This window comes from Pangasianodon hypophthalmus, chromosome 11 (genome assembly GCF_027358585.1).
Source record: "Pangasianodon hypophthalmus isolate fPanHyp1 chromosome 11, fPanHyp1.pri, whole genome shotgun sequence".
NCBI lineage: Eukaryota > Metazoa > Chordata > Actinopteri > Siluriformes > Pangasiidae > Pangasianodon > Pangasianodon hypophthalmus.
Window position 1 is genome coordinate 12396691 of NC_069720.1, and position 17275 is coordinate 12413965.

The window sequence follows — 17275 nt, forward strand, 5'->3', positions numbered from 1 at the left end:
TCCTTCACTGGGACAGACACACAGGCCACACCTCCTTCACTGGGGCACGCACAGGCCACACCTCCTTCACTGGGGCACACGCACAGGCCACACCTCCTTCACTGGGGCACACACAGGCCACACCTCCTTCACTGGGGCGCACGCACAGGCCACACCTCCTTCACTGGGGCGCACGCACAGGCCACACCTCCTTCACTGGGGCGCACGCACAGGCCACAGCTCCTACACTGGGGCACACGCACAGGCCACAGCTCCTACACTGGGGCACACGCACAGGCCACACCTCCTACACTGGGGCACACGCACAGGCCACAGCTCCTACACTGGGGCACACGCACAGGCCACACCTCCTACACTGGGGCACACGCACAGGCCACACCTCCTACACTGGGGCACACGCACAGGCCACACCTCCTACACTGGGGCACACGCACAGGCCACACCTCCTACACTGGGGCACACGCACAGGCCACACCTCCTACACTGGGGCACACGCACAGGCCACAGCTCCTTCACTGGGGCAGACGCACAGGCCACACCTCCTACACTGGGGCACACACAGGCCACACCTCCTTCACTGGGGCAGACGTACAGGCCACACCTCCTTCACTGGGGCAGACACACAGGCCACACCTCCTTCACTGGGGCACACACACAGGCCACACCTCCTACACTGGGGCAGACACACAGGCCACACCTCCTTCACTGGGGCACACGCACAGGCCACACCTCCTTCACTGGGACAGAGGCCATGTCTCCTTCATTAGGAGTGAGAGGCAAAAACAAACAGGGATAGAGAAAACATTAGCAAATCCAGCTTTGAATGTCAAAAATACTTTTATTGAAATGTTTTAGTATACGTCATGTCATATTTACACACTTAGCTGATTACAGTTTTACTGTATGTTAAAATTAATAATAAAAGGCAGCAAAACATGACGCGAGAACATAGAAAAGCATGCGGAAATCATAAATAACCAGAACACGGCTAATTCCCACCTGCCATCATTCATCATTTCAATAAAAACTTGTACTTTATTTGGTCAAAATGTTTTTGTCTTAAAAAAAAAAAACCTGAAAAGTATACAAGGCCACTGAAATTCCTCTGCTCACTGAGCTCCTGCACCTCCTAAATGTGAACACTTCATACATACAGACTCCAGTCCCGTCCACAACATTCCTAAAGCTCTGCATGTTAGTGCTTCCTGCTCTGATATGCTGAACTCTTCTCATCATCATCATCAAGTGAGTTCAACCAAGTGTATTACAGGAGGAGAAACACAAAACGTGCAGTGTGTGGGACTGAGAAAAAAAATAAATAAAAGTGAGCGAAGGCACCAATAACTCTGAAGTGGTATGAATAACACACATGCAGCTGTGTGGATAAATCAGCTGTAAAATGAAACTGAAGATGTGGAAGCTTCTCTTTCACACTGAAGTTGAGCTGGAAAAGTTGTGTAAGGAATTTTATAGACGTCAAAACAGCTGATCTGTTTACACCTGACATTAAAGGAAAGAAAAAATTTTTGGCAAAAAAATCTAATGCACACAATGTCTCTCTTACACCTAATGTAGTCGATCAGATAAGACGTGTTTGCTGCTTGAGTTTAAAAGGATAATGTAGCCATCATTTAATATAATACAACGTCACCCAAAACCTCTTGTGTAAATATTCGCCTCAAATTACATCCAGATTAAATTGGACTAAGCATCAAATCTAGCACTTTATATATAATTTAAACAGTAAAACTTATAAGCTTAACCAAACTTCTGTGTAGCTGAACCCTGCTCTCTCTGGGGCGGCCATCTTGGTCAAGCGATCACAGCGATCACACAGTCAGAGCAGGGTGTTCTCAGCCCGCTTCCAACTGAACTCTGGTGAGAAAGCAATTCGATTCTGAATCAAACATGACGTTTTTGGGTTGAAGCTTTTTTTTTTTTTTTTTTTTTTTTAATAGATGTCAGCTGCTAAACTGAGCCAAAGGACAGAGCTGTAAGATTGACAAAACAAAAAGAGAAATATATTAAATTGGTTATTTATACTGTATAATTATCAAATAATTTATTTAGGATTGGCTGTGTTCTCCATGCTCAGGCGATTTTTGTGATTTCCACACGGATTTAATAAAGGTTTAATTTTCCCCTAACAGTATTTTCTGAACAACGAGTGAAAGAGTTTTATGAGGACGTTTTCAATCCTACTTACATTTCAGACAGCATTTTGTTTTTGCTGTTTGGTTCTTTTAATTATGTGCAAACCAAACCAAATAGCAAATGAACCAAAAGAATCAATTATACCCTGATTCCAACTCAATAAACAGAGAGAAACACTGGGTACATGTGACTTTTTTCACTGAACTATTCCATTAATGTGAGGTGAGTATGGGTTAGCATGCTGCGTTCAGAAACGCTCCTGACCGAGCTTCGTGTCCCTGAGTGAGCCCTGTCCAAAATGGGAATGCAACTTTAAGAAGAAAAAAAGACAAAAAAAAAAAAAAGAAAGAAAGATCAGCAAAAGATAAAGAACTATAAAATGAATAAATACAAGCCACTGCAACGGTGCCACTGGACAGAACCGTCATTAAATATATGTTCCTCTATATACACGTTTTGTTTTTGTTTTTTTTTGTTTGTTTGTTTTTTTTTTTTAAAAAGCTCTGGGTTTGATATAGATTGGCATTTGTCACGTCTCTGGTTCAGGGTTTTCTTTCACACGTTGGTGTCCTGCAGCAGTGGCTCCTTGGCCTCTGGAGGCTGAGCGCTGTGCTGGTGCCCGTGAGGCGAGGCGTGTTTCTTCCAGCTGCCCGCTCTGCTACCCAGCTGTGTGTGTTCAGGGATGAACAAAGCCACGAGGAGCGCCAGCAGCACTGAGCATGCTCCGAAAAGAAATGGAGGACCAGGGATTATAGCACTCTGGAAAGAGACAGAGTGAGAAATTCAGCATACTGGAAAAAAAAACAAACCTGAATGAAGGTATAGGTTTAAAAGTGTTCCAGACATGGAATATTCATACAACTGTATAATCAATAAAAATGTGCTTCATGTTATATTATGTAATTGATGTAATTGCTCATTAGTTTATTTGCTTATTTCTTGGCTTTAACCCAGACAGAACTAAACAGAGATCAGTTTTAGATGTGAGGGAGTGTGTAAAGTGTGTGAAGTGTGTGAAGTGGCTGACCTGCTGATGGAGCTCAGTGTGATGCTCAATATCTTCACCTCCATCAGGAACCTCATCCAGCTCCACGTGAAAGATGTAGAAGATGAAGCCATAGAGAGCCGGGCCGAGTCCGTTACACAGACCACGAATCCCCGTTATCATTCCCTGACCTACACCTGTACGTACGTACACACACACACACACACACACACACACGCGCATTAAACCTCCAAACAATACCCGTATCACAGCAAAAGCTATTGATTAATTTTCTATAACAGCAGCTATGACAATAGTGAAGCTGCAAATCACAGGTTTATATTAATGTGCTCATTCTAATATGCTATTGTTTCTATAGTAACAGTGCATTCAGAGGGACTTGTATGGCAGACACTCCATATAAACCGATTAAAAATCATTTGTAATCATTGATGTGATATGAATTGTTCATAAAGTTGTAACTTTAAGTTTTCCGACATCTTCAAGACAGGAGTTTTCACTTTGTAAATTGTGTAAATTTTTTTTCTCCATACTAATAAATCTAGGAGCAAGAGTCTCACCTTGCTGGTCTGGGTCTGCAGTGCGGGACACTAGTGCACTAACAGCGGGGAAGGTGATGCTGGACATGGCCGCTACGGCACCCGCAGCCCACATCATCCTGACAAGACAAAGAAGAACATCATCACACGGCTCACTTCTGTAAAGTCACATGACCATAAGCCCCCGCCCTCACACTCACCACGGCTCTGAACCGAACCCGTACCACGCCAGTTGGAGGATCTGGAAGCCCAAACCCAGCAGGATTGTATTCTTGTTCCCAATAGAACGCATTAGTAAACTTAACACTACAGTCTGAAGAGGAGAAAACACAAAACACACCCAGAGCTTTAATAAATAGGAATCTTCAAAAAGTATATCGAGTATAAAACTGGAATAATTACAACACAAACCTGTGCAACAATTGAAAGTAATCCTAGTACAGCTATGAAAGCAGCAACACTTTCTGATGAAAAGCCCATTATCTGCATAAAAAAAAAAAAAAAAAAAAAACAATTAATTCTTTATTCAAACACTAATGTTTAGAAGAGAATATGCTAGAATAATTAAAATTAAACAGCATTAGTGTGACTACATGATAGCACTGCCATTTAGCCTTTATAACTCTTAAAAATGAAACTATTTATTAATCATTTCCCAACAGTAAACCTCAGAAAAAAATGCATTTAATTTTTAATTTAAATTTTAATTGCAATAAAAACTATATTTAAGGAGAGCTACAAAAAATATTTATATAATAGTCAATTGTTCATATAAATTAATTAACAATCAATCGATTAATCATCTTGAATTTGGTGTACAGATGAGAAAGGCAGTAATAATTATTGTGTGAAAAAAAAAAAAACACATCACAAAGTAGGATGATTTTTAGAAAATGTTAAAAATTAAATGTTTCTCGTTAAACACAATGTTTCCCATAAGCAAAGTAGAACAGAGTATACAAATAACGTTATTAACCATTCTTTTATTTCAGTCAAACTGATTTCCAACTAAAGTAGGAGCAAGGAATGCTGGAGCAGGAACATTAAAATATTGTTTCTGTCCAGAATGAACCATAATAAATAAATGAAAAGTTTCAAATTAAATAAAAATCACTATTGTTAAGTAAATGACACATCGACTATAAAAATCCACTCTTCATTTTTCATCACTGACACAATGCTGATTAATCATTGAGGTCCTACATTTAACCCTTTAAACAAATGTGTTAAATCACAGACAGCAATTTAGCTTTTTTTTTTTTATTTATCAAAGTTTTCCTGGCTGTATTTTGGCAGCAACTACTATAATAAATGTAATTATACATGGATAAAAAGTATGTCATTATTTAATAAATAAAAAATTATAATCATTGGGTAATTGGTGTAGTATAAAAGAATTAAAAACTTCGGGGTGTTAACAGTACTGTCATTAATTATTTTCCTGTAACAGCAGGGCATGGAGTGTTTTATTCCTTACTTATAATGACATGAATACAGCAGTAACGCTGTGATAATCAGACCTGTCGCAGGTAGAGAAAGAAGCTGGAGTACTGGCCAGCCTCAGGGAGGTACGACAGGAATACTGTAATACAGATGAGGAGCACCGTCGAGTCCTGACCCACCTTCTTCAGGGACTAGAGAGAGAGAGAGAGAGAGAGGGAGAGAGGGAGAGAGAGAGAGAGAGGGAGAGAGAGAGAGAGAGAGAGAGGACAACAAGTATGTACTCGACATTCTGGTACCTGGAGTTTTCTTTTGCACTAAACACAAAAGACAGACCATTGTGCAGTACCTCTTGCCTATGAGCCATCAGAACAGCATTCCCAATCCCAAATAATCGCTCTACACTGCTTTCACTACACCTTACTGAACTACTTCGCAAACTATGTTGGCTCAAAGACAGGAAAAACGTTTTTGAGAATATAATGCAGAAGACAGAAGGTGTTGATTAATTTTCTATACCAGCAGCTCTGACAGCAGTGCTGCTGCAGATCACAGGTTTACATATTAATGCACTCGTAATACGTTATCGTTTCTATAGTAACGATAACTTTGGGGGTGGTAAAAGTTACTCCACTTCATCATATCACTATACAGCACGAAATGAGTGTTTCATTTCTTACATATTACATCTCATTTCTTCTATAAGATTTATAGCTTCTCAAGTCTGTCCACACAGAAGTGACAGCTTTAGAGAGTCGAGTCTTGTACCAGCCCCTGTTCACACTACGTTCTGTGCTGATCTCTCGTCATACAGCGAACAATAACACTGTAACACAGCCACTGTGCTGAACATGCTCTGCTCTCACAGAGAGCTGAAACCTGCTGATTGTGACTCAAGGAGAACAGATGGATGTTCAGTGCGTGTGATATTTCAGGATATTCAATACTGAGTACTTCACTGTTCCCATTATCCAGCATTAGAGCTATTTTAAAATGTGTGTAGTACAACACTGCTGGACAACTCTAGAGACTCAATTTATCACATCTTCTCAGACTGTATTTATCATCCATTTTACTCCTTTTGTATCTGTACTTCATCATGCACAAGGATTCATCCACCCATCTGTCTATATGTCTATACATCCACCCATCTGTCTGTCTAAACAACCATCTACAGTCTATACAAATTTCTATCTAGCTATATATTGTAATGTCATTCTCACATCTGCCTATTCAACCTAGGTTCTCTCCATCATCAATCTATCCATCCTTCTATCAAACATCCACCCAGCCAACCTTTTATCTCACCATCTGACCATCTGTCAATCTACCAAGTCCTCCATGAATCCAGCCCTCATAATCAGCAATTTAATTATGTATTCTTCCTATCCATCCATCCATTAATCCAATCATGCATTTGTCCATTCAACCATGTTTCCATCTGTCAGTCAAACCATCTATTCCTCCATCTGTCCATCCCTACTACCATCCATTTATCCATCAGTCTGTCCAGCCACCCATTCATCCATCCATTTGTCCAACCACCCATTCATCCAACTATTCATTCATCTGTCTGTTCAGTGATCAATTCATCCAACCATCAAACCAGCCTCATATCTGTCTGTCTGTCCATCCAACTATCCATGCATCAGTCAAGTCGTCCAACCATCCGTTTATCCATCTGTCCATCCAACCAGCCATTAATCCATAGATTCGTTTGTCCAACCACCCACTCAGCTGTCTGTTCAACCATCCATTCTTCCATCTGTGCATTCAACCATCCATCCTTCCTTTCATCCGTCCTTCCTTTCATCCAAACATCCACTCATCCATCTGTTCATCCAATCATTCATCCTTCCATCAACCATTTATTTACCCATGCATTTATCCATCCATCCATCCATCCATCCAATCACCCATCCTTCCAAATATCCAACCATCCACTCAACCATCCAATTATCCACCTGTTAGTCCAACCATCCATGCATCAGTCCATTCAAATATTCATTTATCTGTCAGTCCATCCAACCATCCATTCATCTGTCTGTCTAACTATCCATTCATTTGTCCATTCATTCTCCATTTATCTGTCATCCATCTAACCATTCATCCATCCATCTGTCCAACCAACCATTTATCTGCCCGCTCAACCATCTATTCATCAGTCCTTCCAATCATCCATCCATTCATGCAGAACTGTGTCATGCTGCTCTGCGCACACTTGTTCTTCTTCCAAGCAATTTCAGATTTTGCTATGACCACACCAAGTCAACTATACCAACAAAATGTCCAGTCTACACTGCTGCAAAATCCTCAAAATTCCCAAAATCCTTAAAGCACCACAAATGACTTAAATAACAACACAGTAAAGCACACTCACAGCAAAAGGGTCAGCCTGTTCCCAGGAGATCGGCGCTCCCCACGACGCCGGTCTCATTTTCTCTGGCAGCGATTCAGGAACAGCCACCAGGATGAAGCAGATATCCAGCATGGCGATTGCTGATGCTAAAACCACTACCAGACTGTCTCCGTACGCTCGGCTGAGGTAGGCACCAATGGCTGGGCTGGTCACCAGGCTTGCCGCAAACGTGGCTGAAACCTAACGGGTACCATTGGAAGAGCAACAGGTGAAAATACAACATAAAAATAGGTACGATAACATTAGAACACAAAGAAACTGAGCAGTATGTTTAATTACTTGAGGAAAAAACTAATAAATTTATAAAATAAATGGAAATATATTAAAAAGACCTGGGGGGATAACTTAATAGGCAGATACATCTCTTATATATACTTAATGTAGCATACACTGGAGCTGGAATACTAACTAAATACTAGCGTAAAAGAAAAACAGATTTCTGTAAAAATGAAAATGGTATCAATAAATGCAGTCTGGCATAACAAACAATATAATGACATATTATAGAACCATTGTATATACATAACATGAATATTTGTAATAACGGTACACACCAGGCCGTATGCCATACTGCGTTCATGCTCCTGCGTGATGTCGGCCACATATGCAAAAACCACTGAGAATGTCACAGCAAACACTCCCGACACAGAAATAACAGCAAAATACCACCTTAAACAGAAGCAGAGGTCAGAATTACAATACAGCCAAACATTCATCCATGTCTAATTAAAGCCAATCTTCAAAATAAATCACTCATTCGCAAAGAAATTTGTTCCAGTACTGTTCTCAATGCATGGTTCTCAACATCACACAAGTGTGCCAATGTTGCACTACTTAAAATCATATTTATAATAAAGAATACAGTATGACAACGTAGAAACACTGATTTTTTTTTTTATTCAACATGCCCACTGAAGAAAAAGGGGGAAATTAAACAACTGGTACAAAAAAGATTTTAACGTCTCATCAGTTACAGTGATAAGAATGCAGACACATTAGAGTACCTAGCAAAGCGTAGCGTGTTGTGCGGTTATTGGAAACTAATCAGTGACAGGTGGTGTGATGAAGTGGAGTTACTGTTACCACTCTGAAGTTGATTATTATTTATAACAGCATGTCCCAAAATGTTTTGCTCCTCTTATCATGCTACCAAAAAAAAAAAACCCCACAAAGAGTACACTCCTCTGTCCTAAAGATGTCAGAAAACTTGAAGTTACAGCTTTAACTCTGACTGTTACAAACCGCTGACATTGGAGACTCCTTCACTAAATGGCAAATAAACATCGCCTTACAGAAAACCTGGCCATATCAATGATTACATAAATTTTTGTGCTGCATTTGGCTTACCTCGTAAGTGATAATTCACAAGTCTTTTCTTAGCAACGAATTAGCCAGCTGACTGTGATGAATAATGTATTTACCTCCTCAAAACAGCTAGCTGTATAATCAGTGTTATAGATTTAACAAGCGAATATGTTTGTATGTTGAGTGATCTAAAGCAAATAATTGTATATACAGTACAACTCATTTAAAGGTAAGAAGTGCTTCTTTGTTTACTTCTGATGCTGTGCGGAGCCATGTCGATTTGACATCACTCCATAAACTGGGAGGGAACTCGCAGTTGAAAAGACTAACCTAAGTAGGAATTTCAAGTTGAGGAGGTGTTTTTTTTTTTTTTTTTTTTTTGGCTTTTCCTGGTTGGGAATTATAAGTTGAATGCAGCATTAATTGGTTTATGTGGACCTTCCTCTGTACAAGTCTCTGTGAATGAGCTGTTACTATAGAAACGATTACATATTAGACCGAGCTAATGAATATAAATCTGTGCAATTAATAAACACCTTCTGACCAATCAGAGTTGAGAATTTAACATCTCGGTGGTATAAATATACATGACTGATGCATGATCATGATACTCACTCTGTACAGAGTCATGTAGATTTTTAAAATAGCTGGCTTGGTAACTAATAATGTGCTAACGTCATGTCTAAATAACAATAATTATAAACTTGTACAAACTAAACTCATAATTATCAGTTGGAGATGCTGAAATCTTTTGGAAGCTCCAACCCCATATTGTGTGATGTCATGTTGTAAACAAATATTCCTAAAAAAAAAAAGTAAGTTAGGAGTGTAATAACAGGATTTAACTTGATTGAACCACTAAAAGACCTTAAAATATGGTTCAGCTAACTGCTAGTTATCTTAAGCGTCAATGTTGCCATAGAAATGACTGATTTCCCAGTTCAAAGACATAAACAGCACCGAGGTGAATGTCCAAGTCGTCATCTTGTAATTACTGTAATTCTGACTTGATGTGAACCTTCTAATACTACCTGACTGCCTAAGTAATTTGTTGAACGTGTCTGCACTTATAAACAGCTTCAGTTGCCTAGTTTTTCAACTAAATTTTATCTAAATATTCTTGAATTCTATGCTGATGTTAATTACATAGAAAGGTCCACTGAAACAGTACTGGAACATGTAAAGTGTGGACACAGTAGTGAACGCTGGTGACATACCATGGGCTAATCTTCATCAGAGGGATGGGAGCACACGTGAAGAAAACAGTGAGGAGGAGAAATGACTTCCTGCCCCAGACATCAGACAGAGCGCCGATCAGAGGGGCGCTCAGAAACGACAGCAAACCCTGTGACCATCAAGAACCAAACATTTACTATGCCAGCCATGTTTTACTGGGAATGTACCAGTCAGACAACAGATTAAATACTGCTTAAATACCGATTAAATACCTTAACTCCCTGTATAAGGCCATTCATCAAAAACGTGTGCTTCGGAAATGTTTCATGAAGAACCTGGACAATCGAAAACAGTAATAAGGATCAGTACTGATTATGATTTAACACAGTATCGGGTTTTGTAAGAAAATAAAGTTGGGTACAAAAACCAAATTCAGCATCGAGGACTGTTTGTATTTCAAGAGCACTTTGACACCTATTAGTCCTTTTGCTTAATCTGAATCAGAATGAAACCGATTCTTTTGATTTGTTTGCTATTTGGTTTAGTTTTATTTTCTATTGAATTAATGTTGCCGTGTGGCATCGCCTTCAGTTTCTGGAATCAAACTTCAGAAATGACAAAGCAAATGGGTGATATGACAGATAATATATCTTTTCAACATTTTTCTTTTTTTAAACTAAATATTCACTGTCCAGATGTAGCTGATGTTAATCTTTAAAACTGTAACACACATATTACAGATTTAATATAAAAGGTAATTCAATTTTTGTAGAAATTATATAAATCAAACAGTTTTTAAAATTTCTTTTTTTTTTTTTTTTATTAAGGCATTTCCAGAACAAATTAATTACATTTCACAAAACCCTAAAAGCTAAATAGATTATTGCATAAAATTATTTAAATAAAGCTGTACTCCCAACTCCACTGAAATGCTTTGAATAGTTTGACTACTGTGCATAATATTTATTTTCACGGATCATGGAATTTCAGATATATTTTGTAGTTACTACAATAGAAAGCATAAGACATATTCTGACTTACCACCAGTGTGGGTGCAGTCAACAATCCCCAAGCAAAGAACTCTAAAAATATGACGATGACAGCATGGTAAACACTGGGGGACCCAAAACCCTGTGGCTGTGAGGAGACACATATACAACTGTTAAATACCTGGTAGTAAGAAATAAAACATTTCGGGGTGTGCTGTTACAGGAAAATAATCAACAACAGATAACAGAAGGTTCTGATGTGTTTTTCTCCTCTTATACAAAAACAACTTGCCAGTGATTACATTTTTATTCATTAAAGAACAAGATGTAATACTATTTATCCATTTATAGTTACATGTTAATGTTGTGGATCCTCCAAGAAACAGGGCAGTTCCTGTTCTCAATTATAGCTATGAGGAGCTATTGTTCCCTCACCAGCCTCTCTTTTTTTTTTCCTCTGTCATGAAGTGAATAACACAAAACACAAAGCATAAACTCCTCTGTCCTGAAGACACTACGGTCAGAGCTGTTGTTATAGAAAATTAATCAACACCTTCTGACCAATCAGAATTGAGAATTCAACACTGCTGTGCTATAAAATAATACAAAGTGCTTGTGAAAGTGCACAAACATTTACGCAATACATTTCAAGGTCAAAAATTATCCAGTGAATGCCATTTGAAGCACCTCTGAAGTTTTATGAACATACATGTGTGTGTGTGTGTGTGTGTATACCAAATCGGAGCTTCATCAAACACAGCTGCATTGTTCACATTGTAAAATCTCTGACAGATTTAACAGAAGTGAAGATCATCACCACAGCAACTGTATGTAAACTGAAACAAACTCCAGTTTGCAACAAGTCTGCTGTGTTTACAAAGACCTCACCTCATTTCTGACAGGAAGTAAAATAATGTTCTCATGGCTGTAATGGCATTGTGCATTTACTACAGCCATAAATGAATGGCAAAGTGCATTTACTACAGCCATACTCTGTTTCTCAGCACAGGGGCCAAGACTGCAGTAAAAACACTTTGGCAGTGTTTAATCTGTTTCTGCTGTAAACATGTTACATTACTAGCTCTGCTGTCACTCCTAGTATGTCCCTAACATTATCTGATACGACGGATATCAAACACACAGAAGAACACAGCATTACTGACCACAACTAAACCAAACACCTGTCTAGTTTTGGCTAAGCAGCTCTGCACACTGCCACACTACATAGATTTTAATTTTTGGAGCTCAGTGTGCTGCCTTATCTCACAGCCGCTCTCTCTCTTTCAGCTTATAAAAACATGATATATACTGAGAGTGAAAGAGATTTTATGGAAGTCTTTCTCAAAAATATCTTTCAAATTAAAAGGAACAGGATTTAGTCTTTGTTTCCTTTTGGCTTGTGTAATATATATATATATATATATATATATATATATATATATATATATATATATATATATATATATATATATATATATATATATATATTTTTTTTTTTCCCGATTAATAATCATTAAATAATCAATTAATTCCACGATATTTTTAGACTAGGTCATCATACCACAAAAAAAAATCTAAATCCTAACACGTCTAATCATCAGTTCTGACCACTAATTAAAATATCTCACAATTACAAAGGCATTTCTATGATACATGCTGTGTACAACGATATATAGATTTGTCCAAACTGCCAGAATTTTGATGATTTATATCATGTCTACAAAAATAAAATATCTGTTATCTATCTGTCTGTCTGTCATATACATATAACAAAAAAGATACCTCAGAAAAGTGTGACCTCACTAATAATCAAATCTTTTTTATGAAAGTGAATAAAGTCTTTAGCACCCAACCCATCCTGGTTACAGCAGTGAAGAGTAGCAAAAAAAAAAAGTTTTTTGAAGATTTGTCAGCTATTCTACACAATTTTTTTGCCAATTACTTGGTTTGTTCTGATGAAATACTTTGCAATCCACGAGCTGACAACCCCAATCTATAAATGTTATGCCTCCTCTGACTAAACATACATTAGCTACAGTTCTTTCATGTGTTTGCATAAATTACAGAAGGTGGAAAAAGTTCCTGATGTTCTGAAAAAAGAAGGAAGGATATCAAATGTAAAAGCTGAGGGGGAACTTCAGTACTAGTAACACACTCAGACAGAAACCTGTACATCCACAAGACAACAAAACAAGAGAGTCAGAGTTACATCATGTAGACACTGAGGAATGTACAGGCATGTACGCATGTGAAACGAAACCATTTCTTAAGAACACGAGGTCAAATTCCTCTGGTCAGGACACACAGCAGACAAAAAAGGTTTAAAAGAGAAGCAGTTAAGGCTGGAACTGGAAAAAAACATGATCATGTCTTCCCAAGAAATATTTGAAATACAAAAAAGAGATGTAAAAAAGACAGAGTAAATAAATGCTAGGTGAAAGCCTAAACAAAGATTCTCTGATTCTCTAACTGCAAAGTATAAACATTTAACGCACTTGATTATAAATTCCAAAATATTTAACCACTGACCATTAGATGGATGGGTGTCTTTCCATTTCAGTAATATTAAACAATGTGTGAACAACCTAACAGTTGGAGTCCTTGATGAACACACCACCAAAAACGGCCAGTGATGGATCCATGGATATATTTTAAGATCAGGGACCTAAATTTTACACAAGAGTAAAACATGTAAACAAGTATGCTGAAATAAATAATCTCTGACACAATCTATCTACTGACATGCCATTGTGAAACCACCAGACTGACACGGCATGGTTTAAACAGTGGCTATTTTCCCACCATTCAGTAACTGAGGAAGTCCCTCAGGTGATCTGCAAAATGTCTTTATGATCGAATAACAAGGTTCCAGTCACTAAGAATCACTTTTACGAGAGTTCCCAAACAGTCATGTATGAATATTTGAATTAAAGCATTATCTTTTTATTTGTTGCTTCCAAATCCACCGTTGGAAACCAATAAAACCAATTAAGCAACACTGAAGTTATTATTTCTTTCGCAAACCAGTCAAATGTTGCCCATTGCAACAGCATTATCCCCTACTATTATTCTCTGTAACACAAGCTGCTGTTGTCTTATTCATTTGAAAAGAGAGAGAGAGAGAGAGAGGCTGATGAGGGAATGACTGTTTATAGCTGCTACAACGTAAGTGCTAATAGGAATTAATATGTCATCATTGGCAGTTTTGCTATGGTATGAGACAGGGTGTTCAATCTTACCCACAAAGGGCCAGTGCGAATGCAGGTTTTGATTCCAACCAGGCAGGAGCCACACTTGATTCCACCTGTTTAATCAGTTGATCTTGACTTTCAGTAGACTCAGGTGTGGCTTGTGCTTGACTGGAATTAAAACCTGCACCTGCACGGGCCCTTTCCTGATAAGACTGGACACCCCTGGTGTAAGGGGAATAAAACACTTCAAGATGTGTAGTTACTGGAAGTTAATCAACTTCAGGGTGGTAACAGTAACTCCACTTCATCACTGAACTTGTTTTTAGCATTTTTGCTGCATGATTTCACCATACAAATTATGGCTTTCTTTGACAGTTAGCCTTGTATGCAATCACATTGTTCATTTCATGAACACATCTTCTTTATCACTTTCACTTCCTCTGCAATACTCAAGTGAAAAATATTTCTTACCATCCAAGTTCATATTGCAGAGTTTCAGTGATTGCAATAGTGTCAAAAAGCAGGAACTTAAAGCTGCAGTACGGAACTTTTCTTGGTTAAAAATGAACAAAAATCAATTATTGAGCAAGTACATAAAAAAAAATCAGTGTTCAAAACTGTCTCCTTACCTTACCCCGATTCGCAACGGTAAGCTTATAATAATGATTTATAATTTGAGCTGTTGGGTCGGATTTCACGGGAAATGTCAGTTTGACGCCATTTGTCTTTGCGTGGTTACGTCACAAAACAGAAAGATGAAGACCCGGCTACTATATCACGTGTGTGGGTGCTGAGGATGGTGGAGTGTTTGTAGCTTGCACTTACAACAGTTGTTTAGAATTTAAACGTGTCATCTAGATGGCTGCTTTAATTGGGATCGTTCTAAACGGCAATCATCGTTGACATGTGGGGAATCACCTGTTGTCAAAACCAAGAAACCTCGAACTGCGGAAAGCCTGCAGCCCAAAAGGGAAAGTGACAGAGGCCGTGCTAAAACGAGAATAAATATCAGCATGGCTTTTGAGAGGTGGTGACAACTCTGAGATCTGAAGGGATTAAAGACTGACGCAGAGATGGCTTTTTTCTGTTGAACAGGTAAGACATTTCAGTGGCTCAGTAGGTAGCTAGCTAACATTAGCGCACTTGTTCGCGTGATTCAGCTTCGCTATGGTTAGATTTGCTTTGGTCAGTGTGGTAAATTGCACTTATTTTCTGCTAGCTATGAGAGAGAGCAATTCACGTCTACTCCAAGAAAACCGTATCCACCGCCAGCTCCGTTGTCACGTATTGGAGCTGAATCAGATCAGTAAAGTACATTTATTCCTGCCACTTTCTTTGCTTTCCCACTGTCTACTCCACGTATAGAAATTACAAAACATGTAAGATGTGTGTGTGAGTGTTGCATTATGAAAAACACACCATGTGTATGATGAATAATAATAATTTGCAAGGTGTGACTTGATCTGACCTGACTGAGCAATCGTTAAACGTGAGTAACGCGATTTATTTTAAAACATTTACATTTTCATTTACTCAGAACAAAAGCGGCAGGTACGTTACGTACTTTTTCAGATGACATTTTTTCAGATATATGCCTTGTAGGACATACTTCTTACCGTCATGTCGATGTTCAGTGACTGTTCCGCTCTGATGTGGTGATCACAGAAAACCCATACGTATACCTCAAACCATCAGATTCCTCCACGCAGAGGAACAGTCCTGAAGCACAGCCCACGTAAAAAAATAACCTCGCTAACTCGAACAGAGATGGCGATAGTGAGGCAAATGTTCCGTACTGCAGCTTTAAACAGATGCCGTTTAATATCACAATAATCACCAATGTCATTTATAGGTTTAGCAGTGTAACAAACATTACTAATATATTTATTTGTGCTTGTAAAAATGGCATTATGACTATACAATAATGATATCAGGATAAATTATATCACAGTATGATGTTTTGAGAGTATTGCATTTTTTATCTCTTTTTTTTTTGTCAATAAACCTGATATTGATTTTTTTTTTTTTTTTAGAAGGCATTTCTGGTTTGCTTTGTTAGCTGTATATACACTCACTGGCCACTTTAATAAGAACACCTTTACACCTGCTCATTAATACAGTTATCCAATCAGCCAATCATGTGGCAGCAGCACAGTGCATAAATCATGCAGATACAGGTGAAGAGCTGCAGGTAATGTTCCCATCAATCATTAGAAACCAGACAGGCTGGTTTGAGGATTTCAGAAACTACTGATCTCCTGGAATTCTTACTAAAGTCAAGTTATATGTACTATGTAATATGTAGATACATATTGTGCATGGTGAAAATGACTTCAGGTATGACTACAGCCTGTTATATTACTAATACATTTATGTTTATCACTGTGTGTGATAATACTGATGCATGCAATATTGCTTCTGTTATCCAGTGCCTGAAACACTAATTTAATGTCTATGGACAGTAATATGATGCCAGTAATTACAATGTGTACAATAATAATTCACAGTTTTATATAATATCGTTATGAATTAACAGCACAGGTGAAAGATGCTGCTTTGCCAAAACAGAGGAAGTTGCCATTACTAACTTCTCAAGCTCCTACCATTCAGAGTGCGACTGATATTTATCTTTTAACAATGAAATAAATACGTCTAAGTAGCAGACGAGCCCCTGTGTTGTGAGAGATTATTCTGAGTTTATTTTTTGTTATTTAGTGAACTCACCGTTCCGCCATCCTTGATGATGATTTTCTTGGCCAGCAGAAGACTGCGATTCACCCGTTTCTTCTTTTTGCTCTGTGTCATGATATAACCATCCTAGTTGATTTCAGTTTTTTTAGCGAGTCTCGACGGGGAATACATTAAAAAGGAGGATCCTGTAAAAGTACGGGGAACATTTTTTTACAGTTTTCCACTCCGCGTCGCCCATTCAGTTATACACGCCGTCGCCATCTTGCCAAAAAAAAAAAAACCTCAAACACACGAGCGGTACGCCATGACGTCATGACGCCCAATCACACGATTCGGGTTGGGTGTACGTGATGACGTGGACATCA

General features: G+C 38.4%; 1 protein-coding gene across 1 annotated transcript; it reads right to left on the bottom strand.

The window, feature by feature from the left end:
- Nucleotides 1-818: 818 nt before the first annotated feature.
- Nucleotides 819-17193, bottom strand: mfsd14a1 (major facilitator superfamily domain containing 14A 1). The gene is made up of 12 exons (XM_034308852.2): nt 16944-17193; nt 11081-11176; nt 10312-10374; nt 10081-10208; nt 8113-8227; nt 7520-7738; nt 5220-5333; nt 4111-4182; nt 3900-4012; nt 3721-3818; nt 3182-3336; nt 819-2913 (listed from the first exon to the last, which is right to left on the bottom strand). The coding sequence occupies exons 1-12, from the start codon at nt 17022-17024 to the stop codon at nt 2710-2712; spliced, it is 1458 nt and encodes a 485-aa protein (XP_034164743.2). The 5' UTR covers nt 17025-17193; the 3' UTR covers nt 819-2709.
- Nucleotides 17194-17275: the final 82 nt, after the last annotated feature.

Coding starts and splice junctions, on each gene's coding strand:
- mfsd14a1 (XM_034308852.2), bottom strand. CDS start 17,024: ATGACACAGAGCAAAAAGAAGAAACGGGTGAATCGCAGTCTTCTGCTG. Junction 7,739..8,112: donor GCAGTATGGCATACGGCCTG/GTGTGTACCGTT, acceptor GGTACCCGTTAG/GTTTCAGCCACGTTTGCGGC. Junction 4,013..4,110: donor TACTTTCAATTGTTGCACAG/GTTTGTGTTGTA, acceptor TCTCCTCTTCAG/ACTGTAGTGTTAAGTTTACT.